Below are 17,390 nucleotides of genomic sequence, written 5' to 3'. Positions count from 1 at the left end.
ACTCTATGGAGATTTACGTGAACTCGTGATGGACGAAGCCCATAAGTCCCGCTACTCAGTACATCCTGGTGCGGACAAGATGTACCACGACTTGCGGACTACATATTGGTGGCCTGGCATGAAGGCCCACATAGCAACATATGTCAGCAAATGTTTGACTTGCGCAAGAGTCAAGACAGAGTATCAGAAGCCGGCAGGCCTACTCCAACAACCAGAAATCCCGAAATGGAAATGGGAGCAAATTTCCATGGATTTTGTTACAGGGCTACCTAGATCTCAACGCGGAAATGACACTATTTGGGTAATAGTAGATCGATTGACCAAGTCCGCCCACTTTCTGGCTATTAAGGAAACAGACAAGTTTTCTACCTTGGCGGAGATTTACTTAAAGGAAGTAGTTTCGAGGCACGGAGTGCCAACCTCGATTATTTCCGACCGAGACGCTCGTTTTACTTCGGAATTGTGGCAAGCTATGCACAAATCCTTTGGCTCACGTTTGGACATGAGCACCGCTTATCACCCGCAAACGGATGGACAGTCCGAACGCACCATCCAAACCCTAGAAGACATGCTTAGAGCATGTGTGATCGATTTTGGCAAGAATTGGGAGAAGCATCTACCGCTGGTGGAATTCTCCTACAACAACAGCTACCACACTAGTATTCAGGCAGCACCTTTTGAGGCATTGTACGGTCGTAAATGCCGGTCACCTCTCTGCTGGGCGGAAGTCGGTGATAGTCAAATCACGGGCCCAGAGATGGTGGTAGATACAACGGAAAAGATTGCCCAGATCAGACAACGCATGGCGGCAGCTCGTGACCGTCAGAAGAGTTACGCTGATAAGCGTAGGAAACCACTGGAATTCCAGGTCGGTGACCGGGTTCTACTTAAAGTCTCACCCTGGAAGGGTGTGGTTCGCTTTGGTAAACGGGGCAAGCTTAATCCGCGATATATCGGACAATTCGAAATTACCGAGAAAATCGGTAAGGTTGCTTATAGATTGAACCTGCCTGAGGAACTGAGTGCGGTACACAACGTTTTTCACGTATCCAATCTGAAGAAGTGTCTATCAGATGAAACGCTCGTAATTCCTTTCAAGGAACTAACTATTGATGAACAGCTACAATTTACTGAGGAACCGATTGAGATCACGGATCGAGAGATCAAAATCCTCAAACGTAGCCAGATACCTCTTGTACGAGTCCGTTGGAACTCGCGACGTGGCCCAGAGTTTACCTGGGAACGGGAAGACCAGATGAAGCACAAGTATCCCCAGTTGTTCCCAAACGAAAACCCCAGCACTGAAGCTACAGCCGAATTTCGAGACGAAATTCCAAACTAACGGGGGGATGATGTGACACCCCGTTGAAACGTTCTCACTTATACTAGCTTGACAGTGACTGCCTTAACTTTCGGGACGAAAGTTCTTAAAACTTGGGGATAATGTGACACTCTAGGTTTTCCGAACAACTACCTTGTAATTACATCGTGCGTGTATATGTGTTATAAAATGAAAGTTGTGATTTCTTTTGTGCTATGTGCGGATAATGTGTGGTATGTATGTATGATATAAATATATATATTAGAGTAGAAGTGAGTCGAGACCGCAAACCCGACTCGAGACCACCCGGTCTCGAGTGAATAGTGAACTGATGGGCCGTTGGGCCGCTTCCTTTAGCCTCACACGAAACCCACTCGAAAACCCATAAGGGTGCATGGCCCTTGAATGGGTTATAAAATCCCCACATAAGCCACACTTCCCTCATTTTGACACTTAAACATTCTCTCACTCACACACACTCCCTCCCTCTCACTAAAACCCTAAACCTTAACAAACCAAGATCACCTCCTCACCCTCTCATCTCTCTCGGATCCAACCGTAGCACCAAGACTCCCGGATTTCTACTCGGAACCATCACTCGGAAGTGGAACCCTTGATCCTTCGCACCCACAACATCAACCGGTTAGTGTTTTTAGGTGTTTGCTATGATCTTTGAAGTGTGATGATAAGTGTTGCCATGTTTTTAACTTAGAAATGTCACTAATGATGATGATGAACATGTTTTAGCTAGTTAGAAGTAGAACCGTGTGTTGTTACTTTGGTGATGTTTTGACCGTATGATATGCTTGATTTCTTGATCTTATGGGTTCTTGTTTATCAATGAAACATGCTAGATTTAGGAACCTAATGATGATACCGATTGTGTCCGATTATGTTAAAATGATTTGTGATAAATGTGTGGTCTTGATCCTAATATTTCATATGAAGAACCTTGTGATTATGTGTTGAAAGTAGGATGAATATGTAAAGAACATGTTGAAGGTGTGATGAATGTTATGAATATTTGAAAAATGCTTGTTTTGATCCATTTTGCTTAGTAATCAGACAAGGAAACATGTTGGTGCAATATGGTTGGATAGTACACAATCACACAAAAACACAATTCTATTGGTTAGTACACATAACAGGTTCTAGAAGGATTCAGGTGCACGTAACAGTGGTTGCGAGTCGGAACCCTTGGTTGCGACTCGAGACCAAAACGTGATTCGTCGAGATCTCCCGGTTGCGACTCGCAAGCAGCGCATGATGAACCGAAACCGAGGTTGCGAGTCGGGATCCCTGGTTGCGATTCGAGACCAGAGCATGATGAGCCGAAACCAAGGTTGCGAGTCGGAATCCCTTGGTTGCGACTCGAAACCGTGCATTTTCGAGTCGAAACCGCCCTTGTCTCGACTGGGCTACCTAAGTGTTATTGGGCCAAAAGTTTGTTGGACTATCTGTTGACTGGACTACTTGTGTATCTGTTACTGTTGTGAACGTTAGAACAGGCCCAATAACCCTACTGTTTGATTGTGTGCTTACTAAGTGCGTCTATACGTGTTTGCTATACGTGATTACTTGTACCCCAACTTGACCTATATTGGTAACCATACTAGGACGTGGTGACCAACGTGTTTGACCAAGTAAATAATCTACCGAGCAACCCAAGGTGAGTTCACAACCTAAAGCATGCGTTCCCGGTGGTTTGGGAAACGGAACTACAAACAACACTATCCCCTATGAGGGATACAACTTACTTTTCTTCCCTTGTTATTGGGAACCTTTGGTTAATTACTGTTTATACGGATTGCAACTAACGGCACTAAACGAAACTCTATCACTCAAGTCCCTACTACATAATACCGATTAGTCACCGGGGCCAGGCGAACGGGTTATTAGTTGATAGCGCTATTTAGGTTTTACCAACCTCACACCGTGCCATGGTTTGGGATCGGTCGTGAACTAATGTACTCAGGCATCCGTCAATGATGATAGAACATTGACATCGGGGCATCCTGCGGAAACGCAAACGGTTACCTAGTGTTCGGTATTGGAAAAACAGTTTAGTCGCTAACTTTTGGGGTAGCTCCCCATGGCATGTATAAACGGGTAAATTAACTGGTGAAACAAGTTTTTGGTAATTAAAACTGGACAACTAGTGAACTCACTCAGCATTATTGTTGACACCTTACTGCATGCTTTGCAGGTAACCAGTGACTGAGGAGCTGCTGCTTGGGGATGTGTAGTGTTCGTCAAAACCCGTGTGTTGGGTTTTATTTATCTTGAACCATGAACTATCTTTTAAAACTATTTGATTTATGCTTCCGCTGTTTTGTTTAAACTTACTATCGAACTTAAACTACGATGTTGCTAACTACTTTAGATAGCAATTACTTTACTATTAACCAATGCTTAGTATAATTGGTGGCTGGATCCTGGTCAGTCACGCCATCAAGCGGATGTTACTCCGCAGGTGGAATTTGGGGGTGTGACAAAGTGTCCCCAAATTCTTTTTATTAGGAGTTCTGCGAGGATGATTTGTTAATTAACAAATATATAGAGTAAGGTTGATGCGAGAAACACCTTTATTGCGAGAACCACCTTTATCAAACTGAACACAATCTAGAATAGCTAAAATAACCTAAAAAAACCGAACCTCTACCCCCCATCCCCCCCCCCAAAAAAAAACCCCTAAACCCGCCCACCCCCCAAAAACCTAACCCCCCCCTCCTCCAAGCTAAAATGCTAAAAACTAAACCCCTCCAAAAGGATGGATCCTAACGGATCCTTCTCCTATATATATATATATATATATATATATATATATATATATATATATATATATATATATATATATATATATATATATATATATATATATATATATATATATATATATATATATAGGGTAGCGATATTAAGAGAAGTCCACCATATTTGAGAAACTTTGAGAAGCAATCTGGACAACACATTTTCCCTAAGCAAAAAATGCAAAAAAAAAAAAAGGTGAAAAATGCAATTTTTTTTTTTTGGAAAAATCAGAGGTTTTTCTTTAAAGTTTTATTTTTTTTATTTTTTTTCAATTTTTTGTTGAGATTTATACACATGTGTATATTGTTAATCTTTTTACAATACATATATGTATATTATCAATTATACATATATGAATATACATGTGTAAAAATGAAAAATATATGTTATAAACCCTAAATCTTAAACCCTAAACACTAAAGCTAAACCATAATGCTAAACCCTAAACCCTAAAGCTAAACCCTAAAGCTAAACCGTAATTCTAAACCCTAAAGCTTACCCTAATGCTAAACCCTAAAGCCTAAAGCTAAACCCTTAATGCTAAACCCTATGCAAACCCAAAAGCTAAAGTTAAACCCAAAAGTTAAAGTTAAAGCTAAACCCTAATGCTAAACCCAAAAGCTAAACCCTAAATACTATTGCTAAACCCTAATGCTAAATCATAAAGCTAAACCTTAAACCATAAAGCTAAACCCTAAACCCTAAAGCTAAACCCTAAATCCTAAGGCTAAACCCTAATGCTAAGCCCTAAATACTAATGCTAAACCCAAAATAACACTTACTTTAAATTTTAAACATATATTTATATTTGACAATATACACATATCTATAGTTAAAAGATTAACAATATACACATGTGTATAATGTGACAACCCTCATAATTCCATGTATCTGTACAATTTATTAATGATAATTAAAGTGCTTGATGACTGTGCTGAATCATTTAACTGCTCTCTGATTTTTGTATTATACTTACATGTGCTTCTTAACATACTAGTAGTGTACAGAAAAGCTACTTAATAGTCCGTTATGCTTTCCTGAGTGTTGAAAATTAAAAATGTTACAAAAATATACATATAGGACACTTTGCGGATTAATTAAGCACTTTAACGGAACAATATCAAACCGAACAACCGGACATTACCCAGAACACCAAAATAATGCTAGAAGCATTGCTCCTATTTTGTTAAGCTAGTTAGGGTCCCCGAACACCCTAATACACCATATACTACAGAACACACCATAAGACACTAACTAAACTTTTGAATTATAACCAAATCACTAACTAATAGTTGAAACCCAACCCTATACCCCCCATTGTTGATGGATCCAAGGGTGGCCCTCACCCTTGATCTTGCTTGATTGTTGTGAGATCCTAATTGATCTTGTAGGTACTTTTAGAAACATAATACCCTTTGGTCAAAGTCTAAGGTTGATTATCAAATGGACATGAAGGGTTAAAGCTCTCATAATCTTCACTCATCACCACACTTCAACTTCTTTCTCCTCCTTGACCCCCATATCTCGGCCATAGCCCCCCCCCCGCCCCCATCACCACCACATTTTCGTTTTTCATTCTAGCGATCCAAGTGTACTTCTAGGTGCTACAAGGCGTTCAACGAAGCTCGGTGTGCTCAGAAGTTGAAGGACCTCTCTTATCTTCTTTTAACCACCACTTTTCTACACTTGAACTCCCCTAGCCTTGAGCTAGTGGTAAGAACTTAGATCCTTGCATTTTATATGTTGTTTAAGTGGTTAATGATGTGTAGTGATCAAAATGATAAGAACTTTAATGAATCTAATGAAGAAGTCTTGAACATAAACTAACTTAGTAATAAAGTATGGTTAAAAGATGAAGAAATCATGATATTCATATGTTGTGATGCTTGTTGGTTGTTGTTACTCATGTAGTTGATATGAATTATCATATGATCTTGCTAGATCATGATTGAAACATGATCTAGCAAGATGAGAAAGTTAGAAATGTGTAGGATGATGGAATCATCCACACATAAACTATGAACTTGATTAAATAAATGTTTTCTTGAAAAATAAAGATCAAAGTAGGTTATAATTTTGTAGATCTAAAGATCCATGAGTGGTTTTTCGAAAGAACCAAGTGAAAAATATGAGTTACGTTGAAACTTGGATCTTACATAAACTAACCTCATTTTTGGTGGATAAACAAGTGTAGAAACACTTGTGTAATGAGAAAATTTCACAAAGAAATATTTTTGGAAAATATTACTAGAAGTTGTGAACATTCAAACTCTTTAAAAATGAAACTTTTAAGGAACTAATCGCATTTTTAAAGGTAACAAGACTTACTAAGTATGCTAGTATGTTACTACATACTTTTATAAATTTTCAAGTTCATAAGTTTATAGTTTATGCTTGTTTTTGACAAGTTTGGTAAATAGAGATTGTATGTCGTTGACTGAGAATTGTCTGAATGAATTTTTGAAAAGAAAATGATATGCTAGTAAGTATCGGAGGTTGACTTTCGTAAATAAAATTTGATAAATATATATTATGTACTAAAACTCTTGTGTGAATAATATATAACTTAACAAAATGCCTTGGCGTTTAGATTGTGTGATATGTGATGAAAGTAATGAGTAGATAAACCATACGTGTTGTGCATGAGAAATTGATTGTTATTTGTACCTTATTAGGACGTGCTTGATTTCCTGATTATTAGAGTAACTAATCTAACCGAGCGAACCATGGTGAGTTCACACTTTTCTACAAAGCATGGTAATTCCCGATGGGGATGGGAATGGGTTCAGGAATAGGGATTCGTCGTCCTTGGGACGTGTTCAGGAATGAAAATTCCTCGTCCTGTGAGGACGGAATTAGACTTACTAGACTAGAACTCTATCCGCGAAGTCCCTCCCTTTATATCGACTTAATCGCCGAGGCTATGGCGAGCGGGTCATTAGTTAATAGCACTATTAGGATTAACAAACCTCACACCGTGCCAGTCGGACGGGCGTGTACAAATGGACTATGGCACGTCGGTGATGATAGACACCGACGCTATGGCACAAGTAATTTTCGTTAGTAGTCGATATGATAAACGAGTCATGTCACGTCTCCAAGCGGTGATACTCCGCATGGTGGATTTTGGGGGTGTGACATATAAATCTCAAAAAAAGTAAAAAAAAAATAAAATTAAAACCTTAAAGAAAAACCTCCGATTTTGCAAAAAAAAAAAAAATTGCATTTTTCACTTTTTGTTTTTTTGCATTTTTTTGCTTAGGGAAAATGTGTGGTCTAAAATGCTTCTCAAGTTTGTCAATTTGCCTATTACTTCTCACATGATCCTTATCATATATATATACATACACACACACACACACACACACACACACACACACACACATATATATATATATATATATATATATATATATATATATATATATATATATATATATATATATATATATATATATATATATATATGGTAGGGATTTTAAGAGAAGTCCACCCTATTTGAGAAACTTGAGAATGGTTCTGGACCACATGTTTTCCCTAATTTTTTTGTAGTATACACATATGTATAGTTTAAAATTCACAATATACATATATGTATATTGTGAAATCTTGAATTATACACATATGTATATAATCACTTTTTAACAATACATATGTGTATATTATGAAAAGCTTAGGGAAAATGTGTGGTAAAGAATGCTTCTCAAGTTTCTCAATTAGCATAGTGATTCTCACACGATCTTCACCCTATATATATATATATATATATATATATAGGGGATTGCTAAAACAAAAACCATAGGAACCACTTTCTAGCCTTTGGATCAACAAGATGGATCGATGAGATTAAAAGTAACAAAAATTAATACTAAATGCATTTTGTCTTATTATGTCTTTAATATTTTAATCCAAAAGGGTATTTTAGTAAAATAACTCTTTTTTGTCTTTTTGCCTTTATTATTTTTTATTACTTTTTGTGTTTTATTATATTACTTTTTAGTTTTATTATATTACTTTTTATTTTTTTTAAAAGATTTTTTATTAAAAACATTTTTAAATTCAATTTTTTTAACAAAAGACAATTTTTTTTTTGCGCGCCAATTTTTGCACGCCGTTTTTACGCCCGGCTTTTTAACGCATCGTTTTTTAATGGGTCGTTTTTTTCACGCCGTTTTTTACGCCCGACTTTTTCAAGCGTCGTTTTTTAACGCGGCGTTTTTTATGTCCCGTTTTTTTTTTTCGCGGCGTTTTCATGCTCCACATTCACGCCCCTTGTTTAGGCGCCGTTTTATCATACAGTTTATTTACATTAAACCTTTTAAACTTTTTACGTTTTACATTAAACTTTTTACGTTTACGTTAAACTTTTACGTATTACGTTAAACTTTTTACTTTTTACGTTTTACGAAAAACTTTTTACATTTTACGTTTTACGAAAACCTTTGTACGTTTTATGTAAAACTTTTTACGTTTTACGTTTTACGAAAAACTTTTTACATTTTACGTAAAACTTTTTACGTTTTACGTTTTACTTTAAAACTTTTTACGTTTTACATGAAAACTTTTTACGTTTTACATAAAACTTTTTACGTTTTATGTTTTACGTTAAAAAGTTTACGGGTTAAATTTTTTTTTTACAAAAAGTTCTTTACGCAAAAACGAACGCACCCCGAAATTGCAAACTTGGGAGATGTCTCAGATATATCGTTATCATCATCGACTAGGGGGAAAAGTTTAAAAACCAACAACATCAAAACAAAGTCTATCTCGGGAAAAAAAAACAGGGTTTGGCTCAGATTAACCGATAATCAAAAGGCTGCAAAAGAAGGGTTGCAGGTTTAAAAACCTACCCTCCGCCGTTCTTGCCGCGTCATCGTCATCAAGATCGGCGTTTTTTTTCATCATCGCCGCCCACAGCCAACATATCAAAACCTACAGATTCAACAGAACAACAAATCAAAACCCACGAAACCCACCGCCACACCACCAAACCCACTGCCACACCACCACACCCACCGCCACATCACCACACCCACCCACCGCCACACCACCACACCCACCGCACATCGGAGCAGTCGACCTCAAAACCCAAACATCGGAGCCGTCGACATCAACCACTGCCACACACCACGAAAACCACTGCCACACCACCAAACCCATCGCACCCACCACACCCACTGCCACACCACCGCACCCACCGCACCCATCAACAGGTCAAACCCACAAAAACCAAAGAAACCCCCAAGAAACTTTCAAAAGAATCAACAGTTGATTCCAAAACTTTCAAAAGAAACCCCCAACATATCAACAGTTGATTCCACACCTATCAACAGAATCAACAGATCAAAACCCACAAAAATCAAATATTTTCCAGATTCAAAACTTTCAAAGAACTGGTCTTTGAAAACATGAAAAACAACCAGAAGATCTGGTCTTTGAAAACATGAAAAAAAAAACACAAAAACTACCTGATGGCGTGATGGAGGTTAATCGGAGCCCCACGGTGGTCGGGCGGCAGTGGTGTAACAGAGAGATGAGTTAGGTGGTTGCCGTGATGGAGGTAAATCAGAGATGGTCGGTGGTAGGTGGAAGTCGGTGGGTTTATGTGACCGGTGGTGGGTGCGGCGGCGAGGTGATCAGAAATAAGCGGTGGTGGTCAGTCGGGGTGGGTATTGTCATCATCATCATCAGCGGCTGGTGGGTAGCCGGCGATTACTGTAGAGACGGAGGGGGAGTGTTTGGCTAGGGGTTGTCGCCAGAAACACCATCATCATCGGAGAACCGGGTGTGGGGTACTGGTCATCATCATCATCGGCCAACCACCCATTTAAAACAGATCTTGAACGGAGATGAGTGTGGAGAGAGTAAATGTGAGATGAGAGAGGATAGAGTAAATGAGGAATGTCAGTCACATTAAATAGAGAGAGAGAGAATAGATTAGACATTTAAGAGTAAATGACCAAATTACCCCTTTTCCTGATTGGTTGAGAGTGGTTCTCGCGGTTCTTACAACTGGAGGTGGTTTCTATTTTAGCGGCTCCATATATATATATGGGGGAGGGTTATCTTGAGAACACTAAATTTTGTGAGAACCATGAGAACAAATCTCATTCATAGATCATCCTAAATTAATGGCTAAGATTAGTTGGGTTTAAATGAAAAGGAAAAAAGCTGAAGTAAAATAGAAAAGGGTATTATTGTCCACACACACAAAATCCATCTTCTAGAATCATTCACCATACGCAGACGGTTTCTCCTTCCCCATTTCTCGAAACCCTCAATCGTTGATATCTGCACTAGAGACACCGTCCAAACACACATAATCCATCTTCTCGAATCATTCACCAAACGCAGCAACGGATTCTGCTTCCCCATTTCTCGAAACCCTCAACCGTTGATATCTGCACCAGAGACACCGACGAACACTCGATTTGAAGCTCAAAAATCTGCTGATTCATCCACTCGGTACGCCTCTCATCTTCCCCCTTCTATGTGTTATGCAATCGCACCACTCGAAACCTACTTATAGAGTCCGATTTTGTGTTTTTTGGTCAATATTTATGTGTTGTTACATATTGTAGTTTGAAAGTAGTTGGTCAATATTTATGTGTTGTTATATTCGTACTTGATTATCGTTTTTGGGTTGTAATTTCTGATGAATTCATGCATTCCAGCTGTTGTGTTTGCCTTGAGGACTTCAGTATATTAGGTTTTCGTGATTATAAGAGTGCATTTAGCTACTAATTAGTGGTGAATTCGGATTTGCATATGTATTTGTTAAAATATGTTAACAAAATTGTTCATAATTTAACTGATGAGGACTGTAGTAGATATGTAATGTGTGTATATATAATAGATAGCTGAATTAAGTGGAATGTAGATAATAAAGCGATTTGTGTAAATTAGTTATATGAAGTTATGGATTTGTGTATAATAAAGCGATGAATGAGGTGGTGGCTGTTTGGTAACTAGTGAAAAGTTTATTGATTAGTTAGGGTTTGAAGCTTATTTTGCAACTGCTATAGTGCATTGTAATACTGTTTAATTTTGGACTGGTTGATGCGTTGATTGTTGTATATTTGTATTCGTTGGGCTATTTTACTTTCTTGCTTAGTTTACCCATATGTTCAATGATGACTCGACTTGAATAGACTGCTTTTGGAAGTCTAATGGTATTGTTATCAGAAGATTCTACAGGCAAAAAAGGAAGAATGGCAAGTAAGCATCCTAAAACATTAATCTCGGATTTATAAAGATATATTGTAGAATATGATGTATTAATACACTATATTTACAGGTTGGAAAAGTCCACGGATATTAAGGATTAAAGCAAAAAGTTTCTCAAATACAAAAACAAATCCAGACATAATTGATGACGATAGTTCTGAGACCAATGACAAAACAGGCAAGTAACAATTATTACTTGAATAACAGTTTTGAAAGCAAACAATAAATTTTGTCGACTTTTGGTTACAGATTCTGAAGTGTCATTGAATGTGGATCGAGTTAATACATTATCAGAAATGGATGCTGAACTAGAAAGACAATTAGGTAAGACAAATGCATTTTCATAGATCATTAAAAAATAAAATAAACTTGTGGTTAAATTCTTTGATTTCAACAGAAAGTTCAGTGAATCTGAAGATGGTTTTAAGAAGACAAAGGAATGAGATGATTAAAGAATTGCTTGCAGGTTTGTAATAAAACACATCATAAAGTTAGATGTTTACACATGTGTAAATAATCATATTTAATATTGAATTTGTGTAATTAAGACACTTACACATGTGTAAGTAAGCTGTTTACACATGTGTAAGTAAGCTGTTTACACATGTTTAAGTAGGCTGTTTATACATGTTTTTAACTGCTTTCTATTGTTTTAACAGAAAAAAGGGAAAAACAGATGGTGAAAAAGGCGGCAGAAGTTGATTCGGTTTTATGCTCAGAAACCCGTTGCCGGTAGCGTTGACCATCAATTGCTATCTCAAAACACAACATAAACTGAACGAAAGTATTCGATGCGCTAGAGTTTACCTTAAAAAGCGCGTTTGAACTTTCGCATCTAGACGTTGTTTTCATTAAACAACACATTGGTATGTCCCTAAAATAACCTGGGACCCACTGATCTCTAATAGAAAACATGTCAAACAACCACTTGTGACGCTGTAAGTTGCAATCATTTGTCAATAACTCCCATCGCTTCTCAAACGTGGCAGGAGCGATAAAAACATTCCAGACCAACTTATGTATACGTACCCTCAAGTTGGTATTCTGTAACACATCACCATCAATCTGTAGATAAAATTTTTAAAAATAAAATACCATTATTACACAAGTTTAATAAAAACACAGAAACTAGAAAAACATAAATACACATGTGTAAAACTGACAAGATTAATTATTTTTAAATTAAATGTACCTTATGAGGATGTTTATCCATAATATGCCACATACATAGACGATGGACAGATTCATTGAAAACTTTAGCTATGGCTTGTTTCATTGCCGGGTCTTGGTCGGTTAACACTAGCCTCGGTTGTTTACCTGATAATTAATAAAACAAAGTTACGCTATTCTTATGGTGTAAAACATAAACTTTGTGAAGCAAAGTTACACATGTGTAAAATAGAAACACTTACCATGTGCTTCAAGAAATTGTTCCAACATCCATGTGAACGACTCAATAGTTTCATCATAAAGAAGAGCAGCCGCAAATGTTACGCAATTCTTATGGTGATCAACCCCCGTAAAAGGAACAAAAATCATATTATACCTACAAGATAATAATAAATAAAAAATCAAAAAATACACAACTGAAAATAGGAAAAAACAAATAAACAAATTCATTCTTACTGGTTAGTTTGTAGGTGGTATGAAAAGCTAACACTTCGCCAAAAACTCTGTAATTGCACTTCATAACCTCATCTGCCTAAAATAAGGACCTAAGCTCTCCATGACGAATTATGTAATGGCAAAAGTAATTTTCTATATTAACTTTACGTTTATCCATCATATTTACAACCATTTGAGCATCTCCTTAACCAATGAAAGCTCTTAAATCCTTGCTGAAATTTTTATATTCTATCCTGGTACCACGCACGTTGTGTTGTCCCCCTTTCAAAACAACTTGCATCTTAAAGGCAGTTGACGGGCCAACTTTAGCTAAACTTAGCCTATGAATGAAATCTTGGTCGCTAAATTCCAGTTGCCGCCTCTTGCGCGTCAAATCCATGTTCTCAATTGAAACTAACGGGTGATTATGAGACTCAACAAATTCATATAACCGTAAACCAGGATAACCATTGAAAACATTAACCTTTATTTTAGCTTTACAGTCTGAAACCTTGTAATTACTGCTACGAGGCAACTTGGAAGATGACTTCAAAAGCATTGAATCAACATTTTGGCAATTGGGCTTTCCCGATCTACTACAAAGAACATACCTAAGTCTAACAGTACCATCTTTTGATTTCTTAGTTGTCGACAACCTAATATCAAACCCAACTTTCTCAGCATATGACTGATACATGGAAATTGCATCTTCCTCTTTAGCAAATACCGTACCCAAAACAGGTTTATACGCTTCCAATACATTGGGTATCCAATATCTAGTGCCATTCGGTGAATGATAATAAGTACTACGAACCGATTCCTGAAAATCTTGTATATGTGGCTCTACAATAACATAAAATAGAATATATGGAACATCTGATATGATAAAGACTTGGCATCAATAACACAAAGAATAGAACAAACAGTTACACGTGTGTAAATATGAACAAGATGAAAAGAAAGCAATCAGTAGTTACACATGTGTAAATCTCAACAGGATGCTTTTACAAATTACACATGTCTGCTTTCAAGATCTTAAACAACCACGCAAGCCTCATTTGTTTGTATGCGATTACACATGTGTAACGTAGAACATCAATTCATGAAACTAATTTAAGTCGAAACTATACAACATAAATGATAAAACATCAAGGCACACACAATTCAGAAGAATAAACACTCATATTGATATTGCATTAAAATAAGAAACAACTACACAAATAAGTACAATACAAACAAATACATACACACTAAAATTACTTGAAAAACATGTTGAACCCTAGACTTTTATTTTTTGGACAATTTCTAGCATCATGATAACCCCAAACACCACAAATTGTACAATAACGTTTATCCATCATCTTGTGAACATCTAGAGTAGTAGTACCTTCTTCATCAACAACATTGGTATTAATGGAATTGTTCAGTGCATCATCAGAGCTATTGTTCGGTGCATCAACAGAGCTGGACACATTCGACATCATGTTGTTTTGCCACTGAACAGTTGATTGACTGTAATTAAACAAACAACAACAAATTAGGGCAAATTATAAGAAAACAAAACCGAGTTCATACATGCAAATAGAGAAATCGATGATGAATACAGAACTGGTTGAATATTAAAAAGGCCTAAAATCGTTGAATTGATCAAACGATTAAGTCATGAGTTGGTAAGTGGGTGATTTTAGATTTGCGATTTGGTAAGTGGGTGATTTCATTGATTTGAGATCTTGATTTGGTAGGTGGGTGAGATCTGGGTTTGTTGAGATCTTCATTTGGTAAGTTGTATTTTGCTACATATTTATCTACAGATACACATCAATTCGTGTATAAACAAAGAAGATAAGTATATAGAACCTTTTATTGAGAATTGGGTTCCACCTTGAGTTCTAGAATTTCTCCTTCTTGAATTTGCAAATGATCGGAGATAATGGAAATGATTCGTATCCACCGGCGATCGGAAACAATGACGATGGTTTGTGTTTGCAGGCTATCGGAGACAACGACGGTTTTAAGCGGGGGAAATTGTGACTTAACTAGCGGCCTGATTCATTGGGTTATACAATTACCAATTTAACCTAAAGCTAAACCCTAATTCTAACCCCTAAAGCTAAACCCTAATTCTAAACCCTAATGCTAAAACCTAAAGCTAAAGCTAAACCCTTAATGCCAAACCCTATGCAAACCCTAAAGTTAAAGTTAAACCCAAAAGCTAAAACTAAACTTAATGCTAAACCCAAAAGCTAAACCCTAAATACTATTGCTAAACCCTAATGGTATACCCTAAAGCTAAACCCTAAACCCTAAGGCTAAACCCTAATGCTAAACCCTAAATACTAATGCTAAACCCTAAATAACACTTATTTTTCAATTTTAAACATGTATATACATATATGTATATTTGACAATATACACATATATATATATATATAGTTAAAAGATTAGCAATATACACATGTGTATAAATCTCAAAAAATAAAAATTAAAAACAAAATTTAAAAAAAAATTAAAAATTAAAACCTTATAGAAAAACCTCTGATTTTCCAAAAAAAAAATTGCATTTTTTTACATTTTTTTGCTTAGGCAAAATGTGTGGTCCAGAATGCTTCTCAAGTTTCTCAATTAGCCTAGTACTTCTCACATGATCCTTATCCTATATATATATATATATATATATATATATATATATATATATATATATATATATATATATATATATATATATATATATATACGGTTTCATCTGATTTTGGTTAATGGTTGAATGTTGTTTAGGGTTTATAATCTACGCTCAGAATATGATATTGAAGCAACCGGGGATCTTCTTGATGACGTAGCTGCTTCTGAAATGCATTATGAAGAATTTTGATTAAATCTTTATTTCCGGTCTTGTAGCTTGCATTATGTTATGTTTTTGTATACTTTTATTTTCTCCAAATCAGTTAGTCTAGTCTGTTTTGTATGATTTGTTCTCGAACATGTTAACAGGAAGACATTGAGAAAACATGTATTTTAGGTATTGAAACATGGTTTAATGATATTATTGTTGAACATTAAGATATATTATACACATGCTACATGTGGCTGATGGATCGAATAATAGCTTTAGTCATTAAAAAATCTGTTACAATCAGAATTTTGACCTTAGTATGTTTTGATATATTATATCTTAAAGTATACCTTAGTGAGGCCATTCGATCTTCAAGCTCTACTTAATATATTTAGAACTGGGGTTGCGTTTTGCAGGATGATGTGCAACTCGAAGATGTTGGAATTCAGCTCGAACCCTTCAATCTTGAACAAGAAAGGAATGAAGGTTATTTTGACCAGACAGGAATGAAGGTTATTTTTACCCTCATTCTTCAAGTATCTTTGTAGGATGCATGGCTTGATAGCATCGATTCTAATCCAAATATTGCACAAAGACAATCTATGGCCACATACATTAAAGTTGAAGCTGCTGACCTTACAAGTCATTCTATAGGGAAGATTAAGAGACGGACTGCTGATGTGCTTGAACCAGGGGAAACGGTAAGTTTCTTATGATGACACAATCACGTTAAATTCATATTATCATTGTGCCGGTAATCTCATCTCAAGGATAATTCTCTTTTTAGGTTCTGCAAGCTTTAAGAAGGCGGAAAGGAGTTCTGGTAGTAGAAAGGAAAATATATCAGTTGTAACAAAAGTTGTGTTTGATCAACTAACTGAAGATGCCATGAAACTGATGGAGGATTCTGATTACAGTTGAGATGGTTTTCTTTCAAGATTTATTTTACAAACTTATTATATGAATCTATTAACATTCTAATTAATGATAATTTCTTGCTGCAAATATATACCATGAAAAGCAGGAGGTCTTCCAGAGGGAAGCAGGTTAGAACTATACTTAGCCTGAATCAGGTGTTCATAAAAAAATTGATTAGCACAAAAACACAGCCTTATTGTTGATTTATTTTTTGTCCTAAAAAGAGGGATTTGAGAAGCTAGCACGGGCTAGAGGGGAAGGCTCTTCTTCAAGTTCAGCAAACGTGCAATCCGATTACTCCATGGCCAGTGACTTCAATCTTAATGAAATACAAGCAACAGATTATGCTTCGAACAATATGAGGTCATGAAAGAAGTTACATGTTAAATAATGGTCCTTTAAAGGCAACATTAAACTTATACTATTTGTGTTTTTGATGCTTAGGAGCAACAACAAGATAGTGTGCATAAGGAAGGTGGGCATGAAAGAGGTACTTTAGTCGTTGGGTAAGCAGCCTCTGTCCTAATTATTTATAAATACAATTTTTAACCTCATTCAAGTTTTTTGTTCTCATCTAAAATATTGTATCTCATTTTTCACTAGAATTGTCATTTTTGGTCATTTTATATGTTAACGTCTTTAATAATCAAAGTTTGTGGTGGAAAAATGGCCGGTTGA

General features: G+C 36.3%; 1 protein-coding gene and 1 pseudogene across 1 annotated transcript; one reads left to right on the top strand and one right to left on the bottom strand.

Annotated features, from left to right (window-relative positions):
- Nucleotides 1–12,116: 12,116 nt before the first annotated feature.
- Nucleotides 12,117–14,445, bottom strand: LOC110933033 (protein FAR1-RELATED SEQUENCE 5-like). The gene is made up of 6 exons (XM_022176276.1): nt 14,352–14,445; nt 13,264–13,807; nt 12,772–12,905; nt 12,552–12,676; nt 12,244–12,424; nt 12,117–12,133 (listed from the first exon to the last, which is right to left on the bottom strand). The coding sequence occupies exons 1-6, from the start codon at nt 14,443–14,445 to the stop codon at nt 12,117–12,119; spliced, it is 1,095 nt and encodes a 364-aa protein (XP_022031968.1).
- Nucleotides 14,446–16,396: 1,951 nt separating this feature from the next.
- Nucleotides 16,397–17,082, top strand: LOC110933034 (annotated as a pseudogene).
- Nucleotides 17,083–17,390: the final 308 nt, after the last annotated feature.

The sequence above is a fragment of the Helianthus annuus genome, chromosome 4 (genome assembly GCF_002127325.2).
Source record: "Helianthus annuus cultivar XRQ/B chromosome 4, HanXRQr2.0-SUNRISE, whole genome shotgun sequence".
NCBI classification, from domain to species: Eukaryota; Viridiplantae; Streptophyta; class Magnoliopsida; order Asterales; family Asteraceae; genus Helianthus; species Helianthus annuus.
This window is presented reverse-complemented; position numbering and strand designations above follow the sequence as displayed.